This window comes from Chiloscyllium plagiosum, unplaced genomic scaffold (assembly GCF_037043375.1).
Source record: "Chiloscyllium plagiosum isolate Xiang-an unplaced genomic scaffold, Cpla_swu_hap1 HiC_scaffold_8, whole genome shotgun sequence".
In the NCBI taxonomy this organism is placed as follows: domain Eukaryota; kingdom Metazoa; phylum Chordata; class Chondrichthyes; order Orectolobiformes; family Hemiscylliidae; genus Chiloscyllium; species Chiloscyllium plagiosum.
The window spans coordinates 6,550,202-6,574,073 of NW_028270146.1; the positions used below are offsets into that span (position 1 = coordinate 6,550,202).

At 48.7% G+C, this 23,872-nt stretch overlaps 1 protein-coding gene across 1 annotated transcript in view; it reads right to left on the bottom strand.

The window, feature by feature from the left end:
- LOC148149334 (coiled-coil domain-containing protein 170-like) overlaps positions 1–23,872 on the bottom strand; it is a 202,113-nt gene that overhangs the window by 110,035 nt on the left and 68,206 nt on the right. The window contains exon 9 of the mRNA XM_087989513.1: positions 10,284–10,445. Within this exon, the coding sequence (XP_087845639.1) occupies positions 10,284–10,445 (162 nt within the window). The remainder of the gene's footprint in view (positions 1–10,283; positions 10,446–23,872) is intronic.

Sequence of the window (23,872 nt, forward strand, 5' to 3'; positions counted from 1 at the left end):
TTACTCTGTCCCCGTCAAACACTCCCAGGACAGGATCAGCACAGGGTTCGATACAGAGTAAAGGTCCCTCTACACTGTTACCATCAAACACTCCCAGGACAGGGACAGCACAGGGTTAGATACAGAGTAAAGCTCCCTTTACTCTGTCCCAATCAAACACTCCCAGCGACAGGGAGAGCACAGAGTTAGATGCAGAGTAAAGCTCCCTCTACACTGTCCCCCATCAAACACTCCCAGGACAGGGACAGCACGAGGTCAGATACAGAGTAAAGCTCTCTCTACACTGTCCCCCTCAAACACTCCCAGGACAGGGACAGCACAGAGTTAGATACAGAGAAAAGCTCCCTCTACACTGACCCCAGCAAACACTCCCAGGACAGGGACAGCACGGGGTTAGATACAGAGTAAAGCTCACTCTACACTGTCCCCCATTAAACACTCCCAGGACAGGGACAGCACAGGGTTAGATACAGAGTAAAGCTCCCTCTACTCTGTCCCCATTAAACACTCCCAGGACAGGGACAGCACGGGGTTAGATACAGAGTAAAGCTCCCTCTACATTGTCCCCATCAAACGCTCCCAGGACAGGGACAGCACAGGGTTAGATACAGAGTAAAGCTCCCTCTACTCTGTCCCCATCAAACACTCCAAGGACAGGGACAGCACAGGGTTAGATACAGAGTAAAGCTCCCCCTACACTGTCCCCATCAAACACTCCCCGGACAGGACAGCATTGGGTTAGATACAGAGTAAAGCTTCCTCCACACTGTCCCCATCAAACATTCCCAGGACAGGGACAGCACAGGGTTAGATACAGAGTAAAGCTCCCCCTACACTGTCCCCATCAAACACTCCCCGGACAGGACAGCATTGGGTTAGATACAGAGTAAAGCTTCCTCTACACTGTCCCCATCAAACACTCCCAGGACAGGGACAGCACAGAGTTAGATACATAGTAAAGCTCCATCTACACTGACCCCATCAAACATTCCCAGGACAGGGACAGCACGGGGTTAGATACAGAGTAAAGCTCCATCTACACTGACCCCATCAAACACTCCCAGGACAGGGACAGCACAGAGTTAGATACAGAGTAAAGCTCTCTCTACTCTGTCCTCGTCAAACACTCCCAGGACAGGGACAACACGGGGTGAGATATAGAGTAAAGCTCCCTCTACACTGACCCCAGCAAACACTCCCAGGACAGGGACAGCACAAGGTTAGATACAGACTGAAGCTTCCTCTACACTGTCACCCATCAAACACTCCCAGGACAGGGACAGCACAGAGTTAGATACAGAGTAAAGCTCCCTCGACATTGCCCCCATCAAACACTCCCAGGACAGGGACAGCACAGAGTTAGATACAGAGTAAAGCTCCCTCGACATTGCCTCCATCAAACACTCCCAGGACAGGGACAGAATGGGGTTAGATACAGAGTAAAGCTCCCTCTACACTGTCACCCATCAAACACTCCCAGGACAGGGACAGCACAGGGTCAGATACAGAGTAAAGGTCCCTCTACACTGTCTCCATCAAACACTCCCAGGGACAGGGACAGCACGGGGTTAGATACAGAGTAAAGCTCCCTTTACTCTGTCCCCATCAAACACTCCCAGGGACAGGGACAGCACAGAGTTAGATGCAGAGTAAAGCTCCCTCTACACTGTCCCCATCAAACACTCCCAGGACAGGGACAGCACGAGGTCAGATACAGAGTAAATCTCCCTCTACTCTGTCCCCGTCAAATACTCCCAGGTCAGGGACAGCACAGGGTTAGATACAGAGTAAAGCTCCCACTACACTGTCCCCCTCAAACACTCCCAGGTACAGGGACAGCACAGAGTATGATACAGAGTAAAGGTCCCTCTACACTGTCCCCATCAACACCCCCAGGACAGGGACAGCACGGGGTTAGATACAGAGTAAAGCTCCCTCCACACTGTCCCCATCAAACACTCCCAGGACAGGGACAGCACAGGGTTAGATACAGAGTTAAGCTTCATCTACTCTGTCCCCGTCAAACACTCCCAGGACAGGGACAACACGGGGTGAGATACAGAGTAAAGGTCCCTCTACACTGTCCCCATCAAACACTCCCAGGACAGGGACAGCACGGGGTTAGATACAGAGTAAAGCTCTCTCTTCACGGTCCCCATCAAACACTCCCAGGACAGGGACAGCACAGAGTCAGATACAGAGAAAAGCTCCCTTTACTCTGTCCCCGTCAAACACTCCCAGGACAGGATCAGCACAGGGTTCGATACAGAGTAAAGGTCCCTCTACACTGTCACCATCAAACACTCCCAGGACAGGGACAGCACAGGGTTAGATGCAGAGTAAAGCTCCCTCTACACTGTCCCCCATCAAACACTCCCAGTACAAGGACAGCTCGGGGTTAGGTACAGAGTAAAGCTGCCTCTACACTGTCCCCCATCAAACACTCCCAGGGACAGGGACAGCACAGAGTCAGATACAGAGTAAAGGTCCCTCTACACTGTCACCCATCAAACACTCCCAGGACAGGGACAACACGGGGTTAGATACAGAGTAAAGGTCCCTCTACACTGTCCCCATCAAACACTCCCAGGACAGGGACAGCACAAGGTGAGATACAGAGTAAAGCTCCCTCTACACTGTTCCCATCAAACACTCCCAGGACAGAGACAGCACCGGGTTAGATACAGAGTAAAGCTCCCTCTACTCTGTCCCCATCAAACACTCCCAAGACAGGGACAGCACAAGGTGAGATACAGAGTAAAGCTCCCTCTACACTGTCCCCATCAAACACTCCCAGGACAGGGACAACACGGGGTTAGATACAGAGTAAAGCTCCCTCTACACTGTCCCCCATCAAACACTCCCAGGACAGGGACAGCGCAGAGTTAGATACAGAGTAAAGCTCCCGCTACACTGTCCCCCATCAAACACTCCCAGGACAGGGACAGCACGGTGTTAGATACAGAGTAAAGCATCCTATACACTGTCGCCATCAAACACTCCCAGGACAGGACAGCACAGAGTTAGATACATAGTAAAGCTCCCTCTACACTGACCCCATCAAACATTCCCAGGACAGGGACAGCACGAGGTTAGATACAGAGTGAAGCTCCCTCTACACTGTCACCCATCAAACACTCCCAGGACAGGGACAGCACAGAGTTAGATACAGAGTAAAGCTCCCTCGACATTGCCCCCATCAAACACTCCCAGGACAGGGACAGCACGGGGTTAGATACAGAGTAAAGATCTCTCTACACTGTCCCCATCAAACACTCCCAGGACAGGGACAGCACAGGGTCAGATACAGAGTAAAGTTCCCTCTACACTGTCCCCATCAAACACTCCCAGGACAGGGACTGCACGGGGTTAGATACAGAGTAAAGCTTCCTCTACACTGTCTCCATCAAACACTCACAGGGACAGGGACAGCACGGGGTTAGATACAGAGTAAAGCTCCCTTTACTCTGTCCCCATCAAACACTCCCAGGGACAGGGACAGCACAGAGTTAGATGCAGAGTAAAGCTCCCTCTACACTGTCCCCATCAAACACTCCCAGGTCAGGGACAGCACGGGGTTAGATGCAGAGTAAAGCAACCTCTACACTCTCCTCATCAAACACTCCCAGGACAGGGACAGCACAGGGTTAGATACAGAGTAAAGCTATCTCTACACTGTCCCCATCAAACACTCCCAGGACAGGGACAGCACAGGGGGAGATACAGAGTAAAGTTCCCTCTACACTGTCCCCATCAAACACTCCCAGGACAGGGACAGCACGAGGTTAGATACAGAGTGAAGCTCCCTCTACACTGTCACCCATCAAACACTCCCAGGACAGGGACAGCACAGAGTTAGATACAGAGTAAAGCTCCCTTTACTCTGTCCCCATCAAACACTCCCAGGGACAGGGACAGCACAGAGTTCGATGCAGAGTAAAGCTCCCTCTACAGTGTCCCCATCAAACACTCCCAGGACAGGGACAGCTCGGGGTTAGGTGCAGAGTAAAGGTCCCTCTACACTGTCACCATCAAACACTCCCAGGACAGGGTAAGCGCAGGGTTAGATACAGAGTAAAGCTCCCTTTACACTGTCCCCATCAAACACTCCCAGGACAGGGACAGCACGAGGTTAGATACAGAGTAAAGGTCTCTCTACTCTGTCCCCATCAAACACTCCCAGGACAGGGACAGCACGGGGTTAGATACAGAGTAAAGGTCCCTCTACATTGTCCCCATCAAACAGTCCCAGGACAGGGACAGCACAGAGTCAGATACAGAGTATAGCTCCCTTTACTCTGTCCCCATCAAACACTCCCAGGACAGGGACAACACGGGGTTAGATACAGAGTAAAGGTCCCTCTACACTGTCCCCATCAAACACTCCCAGGACAGGGACAGCACAAGGTGAGATACAGAGTAAAGCTCCCTCTACACTGTCCCCATCAAACACTCCCAGGACAGAGACAGCACCGGGTTAGACACAGAGTAAAGCTCTCTCTACACTGTCCCCATCAAACACTCCCAGGACAGGGACAGCATGGGGTTAGATACAGTGTAAAGCTCCCTCTACACTGTCCCCATCAAACACTCCCAGGACAGGGACAGCACAGGGTTAGATACAGAGTAAAGCTCCATCTACACTGACCCCATCAAACACTCCCAGGACAGGGACAACACGGGGTTAGATTCAGAGTAAAGCTCCCTCTAAACTGTCCCCATCAAACACTCCCAGGGACAGGTCAGCACAGGGTTAGATACAGAGTAAAGCTCCCTCCACACTGTCCCCATCAAACATTCCCAGGACAGGGACAGCACGGGGTTAGATACAGAGTAGAGCATCCTCTACACTGTCCCCATCAAATACTTCCAGGACAGGGACAGCACGGGGTTAGAAGCAGAGTAAAGGTCCCTCTACACTGTCCCCATCAACCACTCGCAGTACAGGGACAGCACAGAGTTAGATACAGAGTACAGCTTCCTCTACACTGTCGCCATCAAACACTCACAGGACAGGGACAGCACAGAGTTAGATACAGAGTAAAGGTCCCTCTATAGTTTCCCCCCTCAAACACTCCCAGGACAGGGACTGCACGGGGTTAGATACAGAGTAAAGCTTCCTCTACACTGTCTCCATCAAACACTCACAGGGACAGGGACAGCACGGGGTTAGATACAGAGTAAAGCTCCCGTTACTCTGTCCCCATCAAACACTCCCAGGGACAGGGACAGCACAGAGTTCGATGCAGAGTAAAGCTACGTCGACAGTGTCCCCATCAAACACTCCCAGGACAGGGACAGCTCGGGGTTAGGTGCAGAGTAAAGCTCCCTCTACACTGTCACCATCAAACACTCCCAGGACAGGGTAAGCGCAGGGTTAGATACAGAGTAAAGCTCCCTTTACACTGTCCCCATCAAACACTCCCAGGACAGGGACAGCACGAGGTTAGATACAGAGTAAAGCTCTCTCTACTCTGTCCCCATCAAACACTCCCAGGACAGGGACAGCACGGGGTTAGATACAGAGTAAAGCTCCTCTACACTGCCCCCATCAGACACTCCCAGGACAGAGACAGCACCGGGTTAGATACAGAGTAAAGCTACCTCTACACTGTCACCTATCAAACACTCCCAGGACAGGGACAGCACTGGGTCAGATACAGAGTAAAGGTCCCTCGACACTGTCCCCATCAAACACTCCCAGGACAGGGACAGCACTGGGTCAGATACAGAGTAAAGGTCCCTCGACACTGTCCCCATCAAACACTCCCAGGACAGGGACAGCACGGGGTTAGATACAGAGTAAAGCTCCCTCTACACTGTCCCCATCAAACACTCCCAGGACAAGGACAGCATGGGGTTAGATACAGAGTAAAGGTCCCTCGACACTGTCCCCATCAAACACTCCCAGGACAGGGACAGCTCGGGGTTAGGTACAGAGTAAAGCTGCCTCTACACTGTCCCCATCAAACATTCCCAGGACAGGGACAGCACAGAGTTAGATAAAGAGTGAAGCTGCCTCTACACTGTCCCCCATCAAACACTCCCAGGACAGGGACTGCACGGGGTTAGATACAGAGTAAAGCTTCCTCTACACTGTCTCCATCAAACACTCACAGGGACAGGGACAGCACGGGGTTAGATACAGAGTAAAGCTCCCTTTACTCTGTCCCCATCAAACACTCCCAGGGACAGGGACAGCACAGAGTTCGATGCAGAGTAAAGCTACGTCGACAGTGTCCCCATCAAACACTCCCAGGACAGGGACAGCTCGGGGTTAGGTGCAGAGTAAAGCTCCCTCTACACTGTCACCATCAAACACTCCCAGGACAGGGTAAGCGCAGGGTTAGATACAGAGTAAAGCTCCCTTTACACTGTCCCCATCAAACACTCCCAGGACAGGGACAGCACGAGGTTAGATACAGAGTAAAGCTCTCTCTACTCTGTCCCCATCAAACACTCCCAGGACAGGGACAGCACGGGGTTAGATACTGAGTAAAGGTCCCTCTAAACTATCCCCATCAAACACTCCCAGGACAGGGACAGCACAGGGTTAGATACAGAGTAAAGGTCCCTCTACACTGTCCCCATCAAACACTCCCAGGACAGGGACTGCACGGGGTTAGATACAGAGTAAAGCTTCCTCTACACTGTCCCCATCAAACAGTCCCAGGACAGGGACAGCACAGAGTCAGATACAGAGTAAATGTCCCTCTACACTGTCCCCATCAAACACTCCCAGGACAGGGACAGCACAAGGAGAGATACAGAGTAAAGCTCCCTCTACACTGTCCCCATCAAACACTCCCAGGACAGAAACAGCACCAGGTTAGATACAGAGTAAAGCTCCCTCTACACTGTCCCCATCAAACACTCCCAGGATAGGGACAGCACGGGGTTAGATACAGAGTAAAGCCCCCCCTACACTGTCCCCATCAAACACTCCCCGGACAGGGACAGCATGGGGTTAGATACAGAGTAAAGCTCCCTCTACACTGTCCCCCATCAAACACTCCCCGGACAGGGACAGCACCGGGTTAGATACAGAGTAAAGCTCCCTCTACACTGCCCCCATCAAACACTCCCAGGACAGGGACAGCTCAGGGTTAGATACAGAGTAAAGCTCTCTCTACACTGTCCCCAACAAACACTCCCAGGACAGGGACAGCACAGGGTTAGATACAGAGTAAAGCTCCCTCTACACTGTCCCCATCAAACACTCCCCGGACAGGGACAGCATGGGGTTAGATACAGAGTAAAGCTCCCTCTACTCTGTCCCCATCAAACACTCCCCGGACAGGGACAGCACGGGGTTAGATACAGAGTAAAGCTCCCTCTACACTGTCCCCATCAAACACTCCCAGGACAGAGACAGCACCGGGTTAGATACAGAGTAAAGCTCCCTCTACACTGTCCCCATCAAACACTCCCAGGACAGAGACAGCACCGGGTTAGATACAGAGTAAAGCCCCCCCTACACTGTCCCCATCAAACACTCCCCGGACAGGGACAGCATGGGGTTAGATACAGAGTAAAGCTCCATCTATACTGACCCCATCAAACACGCCCAGGACAGGGACAACACGGGGTTAGATACAGAGTAAAGCTCCATCTACACTGACCCCACCAACACTCCCAGGACAGGGACAACACGGGGTTAGATTCAGAGTAAAGCTCCCTCTAAACTGTCCCCATCAAACACTCCCAGGGACAGGTCAGCACAGGGTTAGATACAGAGTAAAGCTCCCTCCACACTGTCCCCATCAAACATTCCCAGGACAGGGACAGCACGCGGTTAGATACAGAGTAGAGCATCCTCTACACTGTCCCCATCAAATACTTCCATGACAGGGACAGCACGGGGTTAGAAACAGAGTAAAGGTCCCTCTACACTGTCCCCATCAACCACTCGCAGTACAGGGACAGCACGGTGTTAGATATAGAGTACAGCTTCCTCTACACTGTCGCCATCAAACACTCACAGGACAGGGACAGCACGGGGTTAGATACAGAGTAAAGCTCCTCTACACTGCCCCCATCAGACACTCCCAGGACAGGGACAGAATGGGGTTAGATACAGAGTAAAGCTGCCTCTACACTGTCACCTATCAAACACTCCCAGGACAGGGACAGCACTGGGTCAGATACAGAGTAAGGTCCCTCGACACTGTCCCCATCAAACACTCCCAGGACAGGGACAGCACAGAGTAAGATACAGAGTAAACCTCCCTTTACTCTGTCCCCATCAAACACTCCCAGGACAGGGACAGCACAAGGTGAGATACAGAGTAAAGCTCCCTCTACACTGTCCCCATCAAACACTCCCAGGACAGAGACAGCACCGGGTTAGATACAGAGTAAAGCTCCCTCTACTCTGTCCCCATCAAACACTCCCAAGACAGGGACAGCACAAGGTGAGATACAGAGTAAAGCTCCCTCTACACTGTCCCCATCAAACACTCCCAGGACAGGGACAACACGGGGTTAGATACAGAGTAAAGCTCCCTCTACACTGTCCCCCATCAAACACTCCCAAGACAGGGACAGCGCAGGGTTAGATACAGAGTAAAGCTCCCTCTACACTGTCCCCATCAAATACTTCCAGGACAGGGACAGCACGGGGTTAGATACAGGGTAAAGGTCCCTCTACACTCTCCCCCATCAAATACTCCCAGGGACAGCGACAGCACAGGGTTAGATACAGAGTAAAGCTTCCTCCACACTGTCCCCATCAAACATTCCCAGGACAGAGACAGCACAGGGTTAGATACAGAGTAAAGCTCCCTCTACAGTGTCCCCCCTCAAAGACTCCCAGGACAGGGTCAGCCCGGGGTTAGACACAGAGTAAAGCTCCCTTTACACTGTCCCCGATTAAACACTCCCAGGACAGGGACAGCACAGGGTTAGATACAGAGTAAAGCTCCCCCTACACTGTCCCCATCAAATACTCACAGGGACAGGGACAGCACGGGGTTAGATACAGAGTAAAGCTCCCTTTACTCTGTCCCCATCAAACTCTCCCAGGGACAGGGACAGCACAGAGTTAGATGCAGAGTCAAGCTTCCTCTACACTGTCCCCATCAAACACTCCCAGGACAGGGACTGCACAGGGTTAGATACAGAGCAAATGTCCATCTACACTGTCCCCATCAAACACTCCCAGGACAGGGACAGCACAGGGTTAGATACAGAGTAAAGCTCCCTCTACACTGTCCCCCATCAAACACTCCCAGGACAGGGACAGCACAGAGTTAGATACAAAGTAAAGCTCCCTCTACTCTGTCCCCGTCAAACACTCCCAGGACAGGGACAGCACGGGGTGAGATACAGAGTAAAGGTCCCTCTACACTGTCCCCATCAAACACTCCCAGGACAGGGACAGCACGGGGTTAGATACAGAGTAAAGCTCCCTCTACACTGTCCCCATCAAACACTCCCAGGACAGGGACAGCACAGAGTTAGATACAGAGTAAAGAGCCCTCTACACTGTCCCCATCAAACACTCCCAGGACAAGGACAGCTCGGGGTTAGGTACAGAGTAAAGCTCCCTCTACACTGTCCCCATCAAACACTCCCAGGACAAGGACAGCTCGGGGTTAGATACAGAGTAAAGGTCCCTCTACACTGTCCCCATCAAACACTCCCAGGACAGGGACAGCACGGGGTTAGATACAGAGTAAAGCTCCCTCTACTCTGTCCCCATCAAACACTCCCAGGACAGGTTCAGCACAGGGTTAGATACAGAGTAAAGCTCCCTCTACACTGTCCCCCATCAAACACTCCCAGGACAGGGACAGCACAGAGTTAGATACAGAGTAAAGCTCCCTCGACATTGCCCCCATCAAACACTCCCAGGACAGGGACAGCACGGGGTTAGATACAGAGTAAAGCTCCCTCGACATTGCCCCCATCAAACACTCCCAGGACAGGGACAGCACAGTGTCAGATACAGAGTACAGCTCTCTTTACACTGTCCCCATCAAACACTCCCAGGACAGGGACAATACGGGGTTAGATACAGAGTAAAGGTCCCTCTACACTGTCCCCATCAAACATCCCAGGACAGGGACAGCAGGGGTTAGATACAGCGTGGAAGTCTGTCTAAATTGGTGACTGAACAGTATTTCTGATTTTAGATCTGATGCTCACTGGAATGGAAGACAGTTGTTACAAGTCAATATCTTCAGCAGTTTCCGTGGCTTGTATTCTCCCACTTATCGAATGCTTTCTGAAGTTTCAGTTTCCAGTGAGCTGTCGGGCTGTGTACGGTAATCGTCACTGACCTTTCTCTGGAGCGTGTGCAGCAGCTGCTGGCCCTCACTGTGTTGGTGCATGAGCTGACGAGCTCTGGCAAGTAACTGCTGGCTTTGGCTCTCCCAGTCTCCTGCTGCCACATCCTGCTCTACGTTCATTCGGGCTGCCAGCTCCCGCAGGAACTTTGTGAGCTGCAACAACACAGAGGGACACCGATGGAGGAATATGTTGGAAATGAGCATCAGAACAGACAGCAGCAGAGGAGGGAGAGAGAAACAGAGAGAGAACAAAGGGTTAATGTCGCACCAGTTTGTGTTTGTCCTTTAGATTTCCAGCATCTGTAGCATTTGAGAAATAATAGACTGTTTGAGTGAGAGTCCTGATTAATAAACAGTGAGGTTAGTTGACAGTCTACCAGAAGCAGTGGGTTTGCACAAGGTAACACCTCAAACTATTTACAGCATACAAAAAGGTCATTCAACAGCAAAGTACATGTCAATGTGTCATCTTACCCCATCACTGTGTGTCCTTATCTGCCTTTTCCCCCAAATGTGTTTGTCTAGCTTCCTCTTGAACACATCAATGTAGTTCACTGTTCTGTGGTAACAAATCCCACTGTTTTACCCATACCTTGGATAAAAATTACCCCGAATCTCCTGTTGCATTTCATTCCGACTTTGAAGTTCCAATCATTTGCAGAAACATTCTGCGTCTGTCTCCCTGATCAAACCGTTTCATAAACGTACAGACTCCTATCAGTCAGCCCTCAGAGCTGCCTTCAGGAAAAGACTGCCAGTGAGTGGTCAAGTGTGTGGCTGACTCAGAGAGAGTTGGGAAGGTGGGCAGTGAGGGTGACACAGAGAGTCTGCTGGCAGGTTAAGGGAGTGGGCAAAAACTTAGCCAATGGAATACAATGCAGGCAAATGTGAGGTTATGCACCCCAGCAGGAAGAATCGAGAAACTGAGCCTTATTTAAGTGGAGAATGACAGTGGGGAACTACAAATCAGAGAGATTTAGGAATCCTCATCCATGAATAACAAAATAATAGCATCCAAGAACTGCAGACCGGTGAGCCTGACATCAGTGATGGATGAAGTTGTTGGATGGGATTCTGAGAGACTGAATCTACATGCATTTGGAAAGGCAAGAGTAGTTAATATAGATAAACATAGAAAATAGGAGCAGAAGTAGACCATTCGTCCCTTCAAACCTGCACCACCATTCAATTTGATCCTGGCTGATCATGCAATGTCAGTATCCCATTCCCGCTTTCTCCCCGTCCACTTTGATCCCTTTAGTCCTAAGGGCCACGTCCAGCTCCTTCTTGGAAATATCTAATGAACTGGACCCAACAGCTTCCTGTGGGAGAGAATTCCACAGGTTCACAACTCTCTGAGTGAATACATTCTTCCTTATCCCTCAGGCCTGAATGACTTATCCTTTATTCTTTGGGATAATTAGCATGGCTTTGTGCACTTTAAATCATGCCTCATAAATTTGACTGAGGTTTTTGAAGAGGTGACCAAGGGATAGATGAAGACAGAACGGTATACATTGTCAACATGGACTTTAGATGGAAACAGGCCGTTCGGCCCAACAAGACCACCCTGATCCACCAAAGGGTAACCCATCCAGACCTATTCCCCTACATTTTACCCCTGACTAATGCACCTAAACTACACATCCCTGAACACTATGGGCAATTACCCATGGCCAATTTACATGACCTGCACATCTTATGACTGTGGGAGGAAACCGGAGCACCCAGGGGAAACCCACGTAGACACGGGGAGAATGTGTAAAGTCCACACGGACAGTTGCCCGAGGCTGAAATGAAACCCGGGTCCCTGGCGCTGTGAGGTAGCAGTGCTAACCACTGAGACACCATGCCACCCCAGCTAGGCTTCAACAAGATTCCACACGATAGACTAATTAATAATGCGTTCCTTTATTGGTCAGAGTATTGAGTACAGGAGTTGGGAGGCCAGGTTGCAGCTGTACAAGACATTGGTTAGGCCACTGTTGGAATATTGCATGCAATTCTGGTCTCGTTCCTATCAGAAAGGTTTTGTGAAACTTGAAAGGGCTCAGAAAAGATTTACAAGGATGTTGCCAGGGTTGGAGGATTTGAGCTATGAGGAGAGGTTGAATAGGCTGGGGCTGTTTTCTCTGGAGCATCGGAGGCTGAGGGGTGACCTTATAGAGGTTTACAAAATTATGAGGGGCATGGATAGGGTAAACAGGCAAAGTCTTTTCCCTGGGATCGGGGAGTCCAGAACTAGAGGGCATAGGTTTAGGGTGAGAGGGGAAAGATATAAAAGAGACCTAAGGGGCAATTTTTTCATGCAGAGTGTGGTACGTGTATGGAATGAGCTGCCAGAGGAAGTGGTGGAGGCTGGTAGAATTGCAACATTTAAGAGGCATTTGGATGGGTATATGAATAGGAAGGGTTTGGAGGGATGTGGGCCGGGTGCTGGTAGGTGGGACTAGATTGGGTTGGGATATCTGGTCGACATGGACGGGTTGGACCGAAGGGTCTGTTTCCATGCAGTACATCTCTATGACTCTACGACATGGGATCCACGGTAACTTTTCTAATTAGATACATAACAGACTTGACCTTCATTTAGGTCTAACTGAGGTCAATGAGCTGACTATAACTGATCAGTTTCTCAGGTCCCCAGCTCTGGAGATGATCTCCTTTTCCTGAGAGTCCCAGAACACAGATTTTGAGACAGGTCAGCAATAATTACTCACCCAACCCACACCGACTAAAACTTCCTTTCTCTCATTCCCAGTTTTTACAACAGACTCAAAGAAACATGTTTACATTTATTTTTACACATTTGTTCTGTCCCAAATTGACCATTGAATGACTTTACTAGGCCCATTTCAGACAGCAGTTAAGAGCCAACCCACATTGGTTGTGGGTCTGGAGTTACATGTAGGCCAGACCAGGTAAGGATAGCAGTCTCCTTCCCTTAAGCCAGGATCCAGGTGGGATTTTACAACAATCAACAGTAATCATTGTTATTCAAGCTTCTTAACCAAGATCTTTATTGAATTCAAATTTCAGTCTGCCACATAAGTATTCAGCCCCTTGACCCCAGAACATCACCCTAGGAATAGCTGGATTCCTAACCCACTAACATTCCCAATGCATCACCATCGACTCTCATTTACATGGTGGTATCAGGGAACATGGGAATCTCCTTAGCAATGGCCTAAGGACTGTTAATCCAGGATCCTAGAGAGGTTGAGGAAGCTAGGGCTTTTCTCATTGGAGTGAAGAAGGATGGGAGGTGACTTGATAGAGGTGTACAAGATATTGAGAGGCAGAGATAGAGTGGATAGCCAGAGACATTTTCTCAGGGTGGAAATGTCTATCACAAGGGGGCATAATTTTTAAGTAATTGGAGGAAGGTTTTGGGGAGATGTCAGGGTAGGTTCTTTACACAGAGAGTGGTGGGTGTGTGGAATGCACTGCCAGCGGTGGGAGTAGAGTCAGAGACATTAGGGACATTTAAGTGACTCTTGGATAGGCACATGGATGATAGTACAATGAAGGGTATGTGGGTTAGTCTGATCTTAGAGTAGTATAAAAGGCTGGCACAACATCGAGGGCCGAAGGGCCTGTACTGTACTATGTTTACAACAGACTCAAAGAAACATGTTTACATTTATTTTTACACATTTGTTCTGTCCCAAATTGACCATTGAATGACTTTACTAGGCCCATTTCAGACAGCAGCTAAGAGCCAACCCACATTGGCTGTGGGTCTGGAGTCACATGTAGGCCAGACCAGGTAAGGATGGCAGTCTCCTTCCCTTAAGCCAGGATCCAGGTGTTCAAATCCTGCCACACCAGACGATGGACTTTGAACTCAACAAAAAAAGATTCTGGAATTAAGAGTCTAATGATGACCACAAAACATTGTCGATTGTTGGAAAAACCCATCATGGTCACTAATGTGCTTGAGAGAAGGAAACTGCCAACCCTACCTGGTCTGGCCGACATGTTACTCCAGACCCACAGCAATGTGGGTGACTCTTAACTGCCCCCTGGGTAATTAGCGATCGCTGGCCTGGCCAGTGATCCCATCATCCTGTGGTTGCATTAAAGAAGCAGTAGTTTCGAAAGATGAAACATTAACCACAAAAAATAGAGAAATTTTATCACAAAATTGCTCAGGTGAAAGAATACTGACGGTTGCACAGCTTTACCAAACTAAAGGATGGAATGTATCACCAGTTAGCACCCGCCGTTTGATTTTAACAAGTTACTGGGCGGCATCAGTCCATATTATATATCTGTAAAAGAATGAACTATTGGCTGTCTTTTGAAGCTGTTTTTTTGCAAAGAAATGTGATTTATTTCACAGAGTGCAAGATCGTGATATTCTTCTATAATACTCTGTGGAATATTTTGGTAAATAGATGGATTAACCTTTGAATTTAATTAGAAGAATGTTGACATATATAAATATTGACCAAGAAGGGGAAATAGTATTTTCAAAAGCTGTTGCACAGGCATCTACATTTTCTTGGGTTTTCATCGTATTGGTGTTTGAGAAACATTCCTGCAGCTCAGACACTGGTACCTGTGTATGAGTCCTCTGGAAGGGAGGTCACTGACAGTCAAAGAATCCTAGATTGATCAAGCACAGGTAAATACCATATGCCTTTGACAAATTTAGTGTGATTTTCATTTATCAATCTATTCTATCTCCAAGAAGCACTGCAGAAATTCACCAAAGATCCTCAGACAGCACCTTCCAAACCCATGACCACTTTCATCTAGGGCAGCAGATACATGGGAACACCACCCCCTGCAAGTTCCCCTCCGAGCCCCTCACCATCCTGACTTGGAAATATATCACCGTTCCTTCAGTGTCACTGGGTCAGAATCCTGGAATTCCCTCCTTAAGGGCATTGTGGGTCAGCCCACAGCACATGGACTGCAGCGGGTCAAGGAGGCAGCTCACCCCCACCTTCTCAAGGATCCATCCCACCCTGGCAATGTTTTTCCACAACCTCTACCATCGGGGAGAAGGTACAGAAGCCTGAACACATGCACCAGCCGGTTTCGAAACAGTTTCTACCCCACTGTTGTTAGATACTGTATAGACTCACAAACTCTTAACATTTGCCTGTACCTGTGTTTTTGTTTTTTCCACTGTTTACCTATTATTTTCTTATCTATGCTATTTAACTCTGTGACCTGCCTGTATTGCTCACAAGACAAAGCTTTTCACTGAGCCTCGGTACACGTGACAATAAATTCAATTCAATTCAATTCATTTCAATTCAATTCAATTCAAGGGCACCTAGGGACGGGTAATTAACCTGGGCCCAGACAGCGACACACATGTCAAGCCAGTGAATACAAAGAAACTCCAAAACTGAACTTCCACAGCCCTCTGTAGAACAGAATTCCAAAGATTCATAACCCTCTGAGTAAAAGCAATTCTCACCTCAGACCGAAGCACTTCCCCCTTATTTTTAAATTGTGCCCCTGGTTCTAGACTCTCCAACCCGGGGAAACACTGTACCTGCATCTAATCTGTCTATCCCTTTCAGTATTTTGTAGGTTTCAATAAAATCATTTTCCATTCTATAGAAAATGCCCAGTTTGTCCAATCTCTCTCCAGATGAAAGTCCCGTCATCCCCGGAGCAAGTCCAGTGATCTGTATTGCACTCCCCCAGTGGTGATAACATCTTTCCCAAGATAAGGAAATCAAAACTGCACACAATGCTCCAAGTGTGGTCTAATCAAGCTTCTATACAATTGAAGCAAGACTTCATTACTCTTGTACTCAAATCCTCTTGCGATAAAGGCTAACATTCCATTAGCCTTCTGAATAGCTTGCTAAACCTGCATGTTGGTCTTCAGTGATTTATCGACACAAACACCTTCCACCCTTTGTCCATCTGAGTTAATCCCTAAGATGGGGGATTTCAAGACCATGGGGCACGATTTTAAAGTGTGAAGAGAGAGATTTAAAAAAGACACGAGGGGAGAATTTTTAACACTGAGGGTGGTTCGTGTGTGGAATGAACGTCCTGAGGAAGTGGTGGATGTGGGTACAATCACAATGTTTAAAAGAGATTTGGATAGATACATGAATAGGGAAGGTTTGGAGGGATGTGGGCCAAGAGCAGGCAGCTGGGACTAGTTTAGTGTGGAATTCTGTTCGGCACAGACTGGTGGGCCGAAGGGTCTGTTTCCGTGCTGTATGACTCTATGACTGTACACACTCCACTGTGTTACTCTGGCCAAAGGGGATAACTTCACATTTTTCCACATTGTATTTCGTCGATCATGTTCTTACCCACTCATTCAGTCTGTCCAATCCTCCTGACGCTTCCTTCCATCTTCCTCACAACATACTTTCCTACTGTCCCCTATCAAACACTCCCAGGACAGGGACAGCACAGGGTTAGATACAGAGTAAAGCTCTCTCTACACTGTCCCCATCAAACACTCCCAGGACAGGGACAGCACAGGGTTAGATACAGAGTAAAGCTCCCTCGACACTGTCCCTATCAAACACTCCCAGGACAGGGACAGCACAGGGTTAGATACAGAGTAAAGCTCCCTCTACACTGTCCCCTATCAAACACTCCCAGGACAGGGACAGCACGGGGTTAGATACAGAGTAAAGCTCCCTCTACACTGTCCCCTATCAAACACTCCCAGGACAGGGACAGCACAGGGTTAGATACAGAGTAAAGGTCCCTCTACCCTGTCCCCATCAAACACTCCCAGGACAGGGACAGCACGGGGTTAGATACAGAGTAAAGCTCCCTCTTCACTGTCCCCATCAAACACTCCCAGGACAGGGACAGCACGGGGTTAGATACAGAGTAAAGCTCCCTCTACACTGTCCCCTATCAAACACTCCCAGGACAGGGACAGCACGGGGTTAGAAACAGAGTAAAGCTCCCTCTACACTGTCCCCATCAAACACTCCCAGGACAGGGACAGCACGGGGTTAGATACAGAGTAAAGCTCCCTCTACACTGTCCCCCATCAAACACTCCCAGGACAGGGACAGCACCGGGTTAGATACAGAGTAAAGCTCCCTCTACACTGTCCCCTATCAAACACTCCCAGGACAGGGACAGCACGGGGTTAGATACAGAGTAAAGGTCCCTCTACACTGTCCCCATCAAACACTCCCAGGACAGGGACAGCAAGGGGTTAGATACAGAGTAAAGCTCCCTCTACACTGTCCCATCAAACACTCCCAGGACAGGGACAGCACAGGGTTAGATACAGAGTAAAGCTGCCTCTACACTGTCCCCATCAAACACTCCCAGGACAGGGACAGCACGGGGTTACATACAGAATAAAGCTCCCTCTACACTGTCCCCATCAAACAGTCCCAGGACAGGGACAGCACAGGGTTAGATACAGAGTAAAGCTCCCTCTACACTGTCCCATCAAACTCTCCCAGGACAGGGACAGCACAGGGTTAGATACAGAGTAAAGCTGCCTCTACACTGTCCCCATCAAACACTCCCAGGACAGGGACAGCACAGGGTTAGATACAGAATAAAGCTCCCTCTACACTGTCCCCATCAAACACTCCCAGGACAGGGACAGCACAGGGTTAGATACAGAATAAAGCTCCCTCTACACTGTCCCCATCAAACACTCCCAGGACAGGGACAGCACGGGGTTAGATACAGAGTAAAGCTCCCTCTACACTGTCCCCCATCAAACACTCCCAGGACAGGGACAGCACCGGGTTAGATACAGAGTAAAGCTCCCTCTACACTGTCCCCTATCAAACACTCCCAGGACAGGGACAGCACGGGGTTAGATACAGAGTAAAGGTCCCTCTACACTGTCCCCATCAAACACTCCCAGGACAGGGACAGCAAGGGGTTAGATACAGAGTAAAGCTCCCTCTACACTGTCCCATCAAACACTCCCAGGACAGGGACAGCACAGGGTTAGATACAGAGTAAAGCTGCCTCTACACTGTCCCCATCAAACACTCCCAGGACAGGGACAGCACGGGGTTACATACAGAATAAAGCTCCCTCTACACTGTCCCCATCAAACAGTCCCAGGACAGGGACAGCACAGGGTTAGATACAGAGTAAAGCTCTCTCTACACTGTCCCCCATCAAACTCTCCCAGGACAGGGACAGCACAGGGTTAGATACAGAGTAAAGCTGCCTCTACACTGTCCCCATCAAACACTCCCAGGACAGGGTCAGCACGGGGTTAGATACAGAGTAAAGCTCTCTCTACACTGTCCAATCAAACACTCCCAGCACAGGGACAGCACGGGGTTACATACAGAGTAAAGCTCCCTCTACACCTTCCCATGGTGAAGGTTAATGTGGCCTTTATCAACTTGGTGTCACAGCTGCCTACCATTATGAACACCCTGAAATTGCTTTGGGAGCCCGGACCTGTATGGTTGGAGCTATATAAATGCAGGTTTTAATCTCACTGATTAACAAATGCAGCAATGTTCAGAATCCTGTCCATCTCCGAGGCCCTGGGTATAACTGCAGCTTGGGAGAGTTTTGCTGCAGACACCCTGAGTGCAGTCTGGGTCCCCACTAACTGCTGTGACCTTTCATATCCAGCTCTTACATTCAACCCTGCTTGTGACTTGTTTATTCGGAGAGCAATCAAAAGGTAGGAGGTTCACCACAGTAAAAGAGCAAGTGGATTAGTTCATTTTAAAAACAGGATTTCAATATGATATTCCTGGAATTAATGTAAAAAGAAACAACACCACTTACTGTGTGTAGGTGGTCAATTAAGCTGCGTCTGAGAGGCACGGTTTCTCTGTTAAACCTTGATAAGGATCAGACAGTGAATTGTGTTGGGATCAACCTCACAGTCTGCAGCAGAATAACGCTGTCCTGTCTCACCCGGCATTCATACAGCAGCTCAGAATGAGGCCATTCAGTCCTCTCTCTCTGTACTAGCTCTCTGGAAGACCTACCCTTGGACTCAACTACGTATGACTCCACTTTCACACTCCATCGGCCCCTGGTTAGTGGTTCCCAACCATGCCCAGACAAATGTTAACACCCAAGTTAGCGCAAGAAAACAAAGTGCTGTGTTTACCGTGGGGATAAACAGTCAGTTTATAAAATCGTGAGAGGTATAGATGGAGCTAATGGTCATTGTGTTTGGCCTGGGATGGGGGGTTTCGAGACCATGGGGCACATTGCTAAGGTGAGAGGAGAGAGATTTAAAAAAACATGAGGGGCAATTTTATTAACACCGAGGGTGGTTCGTGTGTGGAATGAACGTCCTGAGGAAGTGGTGGATGGGGGTACAATCACAATGTTTAAAAGAGATTTGGATATGTCTATGATTAGGAAAGGCTTGGAGGGATATGAGCCAGCAGCAGGCAGGTGGGACTTCTTTAGTTTGGGGTTAGGGTCAGCATGGACTAGTTGGAATGAAGGGTCTGATTCTGTGCTGAATGACTCCATAATGCTAATTGATTTCATTGCACTGTCCATGTTTGGAATGATCATTTGAACAAAGTACCATTGTGAACAAAGAACAAAGAACAAAGAACAAAGAAAATTTACAGCCCAGCAACAGGCCCTTCAGCCCTCCAAGCCTGAGCCGATCCAAATCCACTGTCTAAACCTGTCACCCAATCCCTCAGCGTCGTATCCCTCTGCTCCCCACCTACTCATGCATCTGTCCAGACGCATCTTAAATGAATCTACCGTGCCTGCCCCTACCACCTCTGCTGGCAACGCGTTCCAAACGCCCACCACCCTCTGTGTAAAGTACTTGCCGCGTGTATCCCCCTTAAACGTTTCGCCTCTCACCTTGAAAGCGTGACCTCTCGTTATTGAATCCTTCACCCTGGGAAAAAGCTTGTCTCGATCCACCCTGTCTATACCCTTCATGATTTTGTAAACCTCAATCAGGTCCCCCCCTCAATGTCCTTTTTTCTAGTGAAAATAAACCTAACCTACTCAACCTCTCTTCATAGCTAGCACCTTCCATACCAGGCAACATCCTCGTTAACCTTCTCTACACCCTCTCCAAAGCATCCACATCCTTTTGGTAATGTGGTGACCAGAACTGTACACAGTATTCTAAATGGGGCCGAACCAATGTCTTGTACAATTTTAACATGACCTGCCAGCTCTTACACTCAATACCCCGTCCGATGAAGGCAAGCATACCATATGCCTTTGTGACCACTCTACCCACCTGTGCAGCAACCTTCAGGATACAATGGACCTGCACTCCCAGATCTCTCTGCCCATTAACTGTTCCCAAGGCTCTTCCATTCACTGTATAATTCGCTCTTGAATTTGACTTCCTAAATGCATCACCTCACATTTTTCTGGATTGAAAGCCATCTGCCACTTTTCCGCCCAACTCTCCAGTCTATCTATATCCTCCTGTATTCTCTGACAGTCCCCTATGCTTTCTGCTACTCCACCAATCTTTGTGTCATCTGCAAACTTGCTGATCATACCAACAGTCCCCTCTTCCAGATCATTTATGTATATTACAAACAACAGTGACCCCAACACTGACCCCTGTGGAACACCACTGGTCACCTTTCTCCATTTCGAGAAACTCCTTTCAACTACTACTCTCTGTCTCCTGTTGCTCAACCAGTTCTTTATCCACCTAGCTCGGACACCCTGCACACCATGTAACTGCACTTTCTCCATTAGTCTACAGTGGGGAACCTTATCAAACGCCTTACTAAAGTCCATGTATATGACATCAACAGCCCTTCCTTCATCTATCAACTTGGTCACTTCCTCAAAGAGCTCTATTAAGTTGGTAAGGCACGATCTCCCCCACACAAAACCATGTTGCCTGTCACTGATAAGCTCATTCTTTTCTAAATATAAATAGATCTTATTCCTCAGTACCTTCTCCAGCAACTTTCCCATCACCGACGTCAGGCTCACTGGTCTATGCAGGGGGATCCTTCTTGTACAGGGGGACAACATGAGCAACCCTCCAGTCCTCCGGCACCTCACTGGTATTTAAGGATGCCACAAAGATATCTGTCAGGGCCCCAGCTATTTCCTCTCTCGCCTCCCTCAGCAACCTGGGATAGATCCCATCCGGTCCTGGGGATTTGTCCACCTTAATAACCTCTAGCATACCCAACACATCTTCCCTACTTATGCCAACGTGATCCAGACTAATCAAACTTCTATCTCTAATCTCAACATTCATCTTGTCCCTCTCCTCAGTGAACATTGATGCAAAGTAATCATTCAGAATCTCATCCATTCTCTCAGGCTCGGCACACAGCCTTCCTTCATTATCCTTTAGTGGACCAATCCTTTCTCTAGTTACCCACTTGCTTCTTATATAAGAATAAAATGCTTTGGGATTTTCCTTAATTCTGCTCACTAAAGCTATTTCATGACCCCTTTTCGCCCGCTTGATTCCTCGTTTAAGACTTGTCCTACTCTTCCGATATTCCTCCAGGGCCCGTTCTGTTCTTAGCTGCCTGGACCTTATATATACTTCCCTTTTCCTCTTGGCTAGTCGTACAATTTCTCCTGTCATCCACGGTTCACGAATCTTGCCCTTCCTATCCTTTGCCTTCAACGGGACATGCCTATCCTGCACTGCCGTTAACCTATCTTTGAAAGCCTCCCACATCTCAAATGTGGACTTCCCTTCAAATAGCTGTCCAGTCCACATTTCCCAGCTCCTGCCTAATATTGATATAATTGGCCTTGGCCCAGTTTAGTACTCTTCCCTGAGGACCACTCTCTTCTTTATCTACGAGTATTCTAAAACTTACAGAATTGTGGTCACTGTTCCCAAAGAAATCCCCCACTGCAACTTCTACCACCTGTCCTGGCTCATTCCCCAGTACCAGGTCCAATATGGCCCCTTCCCTCATCGGACTATTGACATACTGCTCTAGAAAACTCTCCTGGACGCTTCGTACAAATTCTGCTCCATCCAGATCTCTGACGCTAAGTGTATCCCAGTCAATGTTGGGAAAATTAAAATCTCCGATCACCACTACCCTGTTGCCTCTACATCTATTCATAATCTGTTTACCTATTTGTTCTTCTACCTCACGCTCACTGTTGGGAGGTCTGTAATACAGCCCCAACAATGTAACTGCACCCTTCTTATTTCTCAGCTCCACCCATAATGCCTCACTACCCAAGACCACCATAGAGTCCCCCTTTAGCACAACCGTGATATCGTCCCTGACCAGCAATGCAACTCCAGCCCCTCTTTTACTTCCCTCCCTGTCCTGTCTGAAGCGTCTATATCCTGCAACATTTAGAACATAGAACATAGAACATAGAAGAATACAGCGCAGTACAGGCCCTTGGGCCCTCGATGTTGCGCCGATCCAAGCCCACCTAAACTACACTAACCCACTATCCTCCATATACCTATCCAATGCCCTCTTAAATGCCCATAAAGAGGGAGAGTCCACCACTGTTACTGGCAGGGCATTCCATGAACTAACGACTCGCTGAGTGAAGAACCTACCCCTAACATCAGTCCTATATCTACCCCCCCTTAATTTAAAGCTATGCCCCCTTGTAATACCCGACTCAATACGCGGGAAAAGGTTCATACTGTCGACCCTATCTAACCCCCTAATCATCTTGTACACCTCAATCAAGTCACCCCTAAATCTTCTTTTCTCTAGTGAAAACAGCCCCAAGTGCCTCAGTCTTTCTTCATACGATTTTCCTTCCATACCAGGCAACATCCTGGTAAACCTCCTCTGCACCCGTTCCAATGCCTCCACATCCTTCCTATAGTATGGCGACCAAAACTGCACACAATATTCCAGATGCGGCCGTACCAGAGTCTTATACAACTGCATCATGACCTCAGGACTCCGGAACTCAATTCCTCTACCAATAAAAGCCAGTACGCCATATGCCTTCCTCACCGCACTATTTACCTAGGTGGCAACTTTCAGAGATCTGTGTACATGGACACCAAGATCCCTCTGCTCATCCACACTACCAAGTATCCGACCATTAGCCCAGTACCCCATCTTTTTGTTATTCTTCCCAAAGTGAATCACCTCGCACTTAGCTACATTGAATTCCATCTGCCACCTTTCTGCCCAGCTCTGCAGCTTCTCTATATCCTGCTGTAACCTGCCACATGCTTCCTCACTGTCAACAACTCCTCCGACTTTCGTATCATCCGCAAACTTGCTCACCCAACCTTCTAACCCCTCTTCCAGGTCATTTATAAAAATGACAAACAGCAATGGTCCCAAAACAGATCCTTGCGGAACACCGCTAGTGACGGCACTCCATGAAGAAACTTTGCCATCAACTACTACCCTCTGTCTTCTTCCATCCAGCCAATTCCTAATCCAAACCTCCAACTCACCCTCAATGCCATATCTCCGTATTTTCTGCAGTAGCCTACCATGGGGAACCTTATCAAACGCCTTACTAAAATCCATATATACCACATCTACCGCTTTCCCCTCATCAACCTCCTTCGTCACCTTTTCAAAGAATTCAATAAGGTTTGTGAGGCACGACTTGCCCTTCACAAAACCATGCTGACTATCCTTGATCACATTATTCCTATCCAGATGTGCATAAATCCTATCCCTTACAATTCTCTCTAA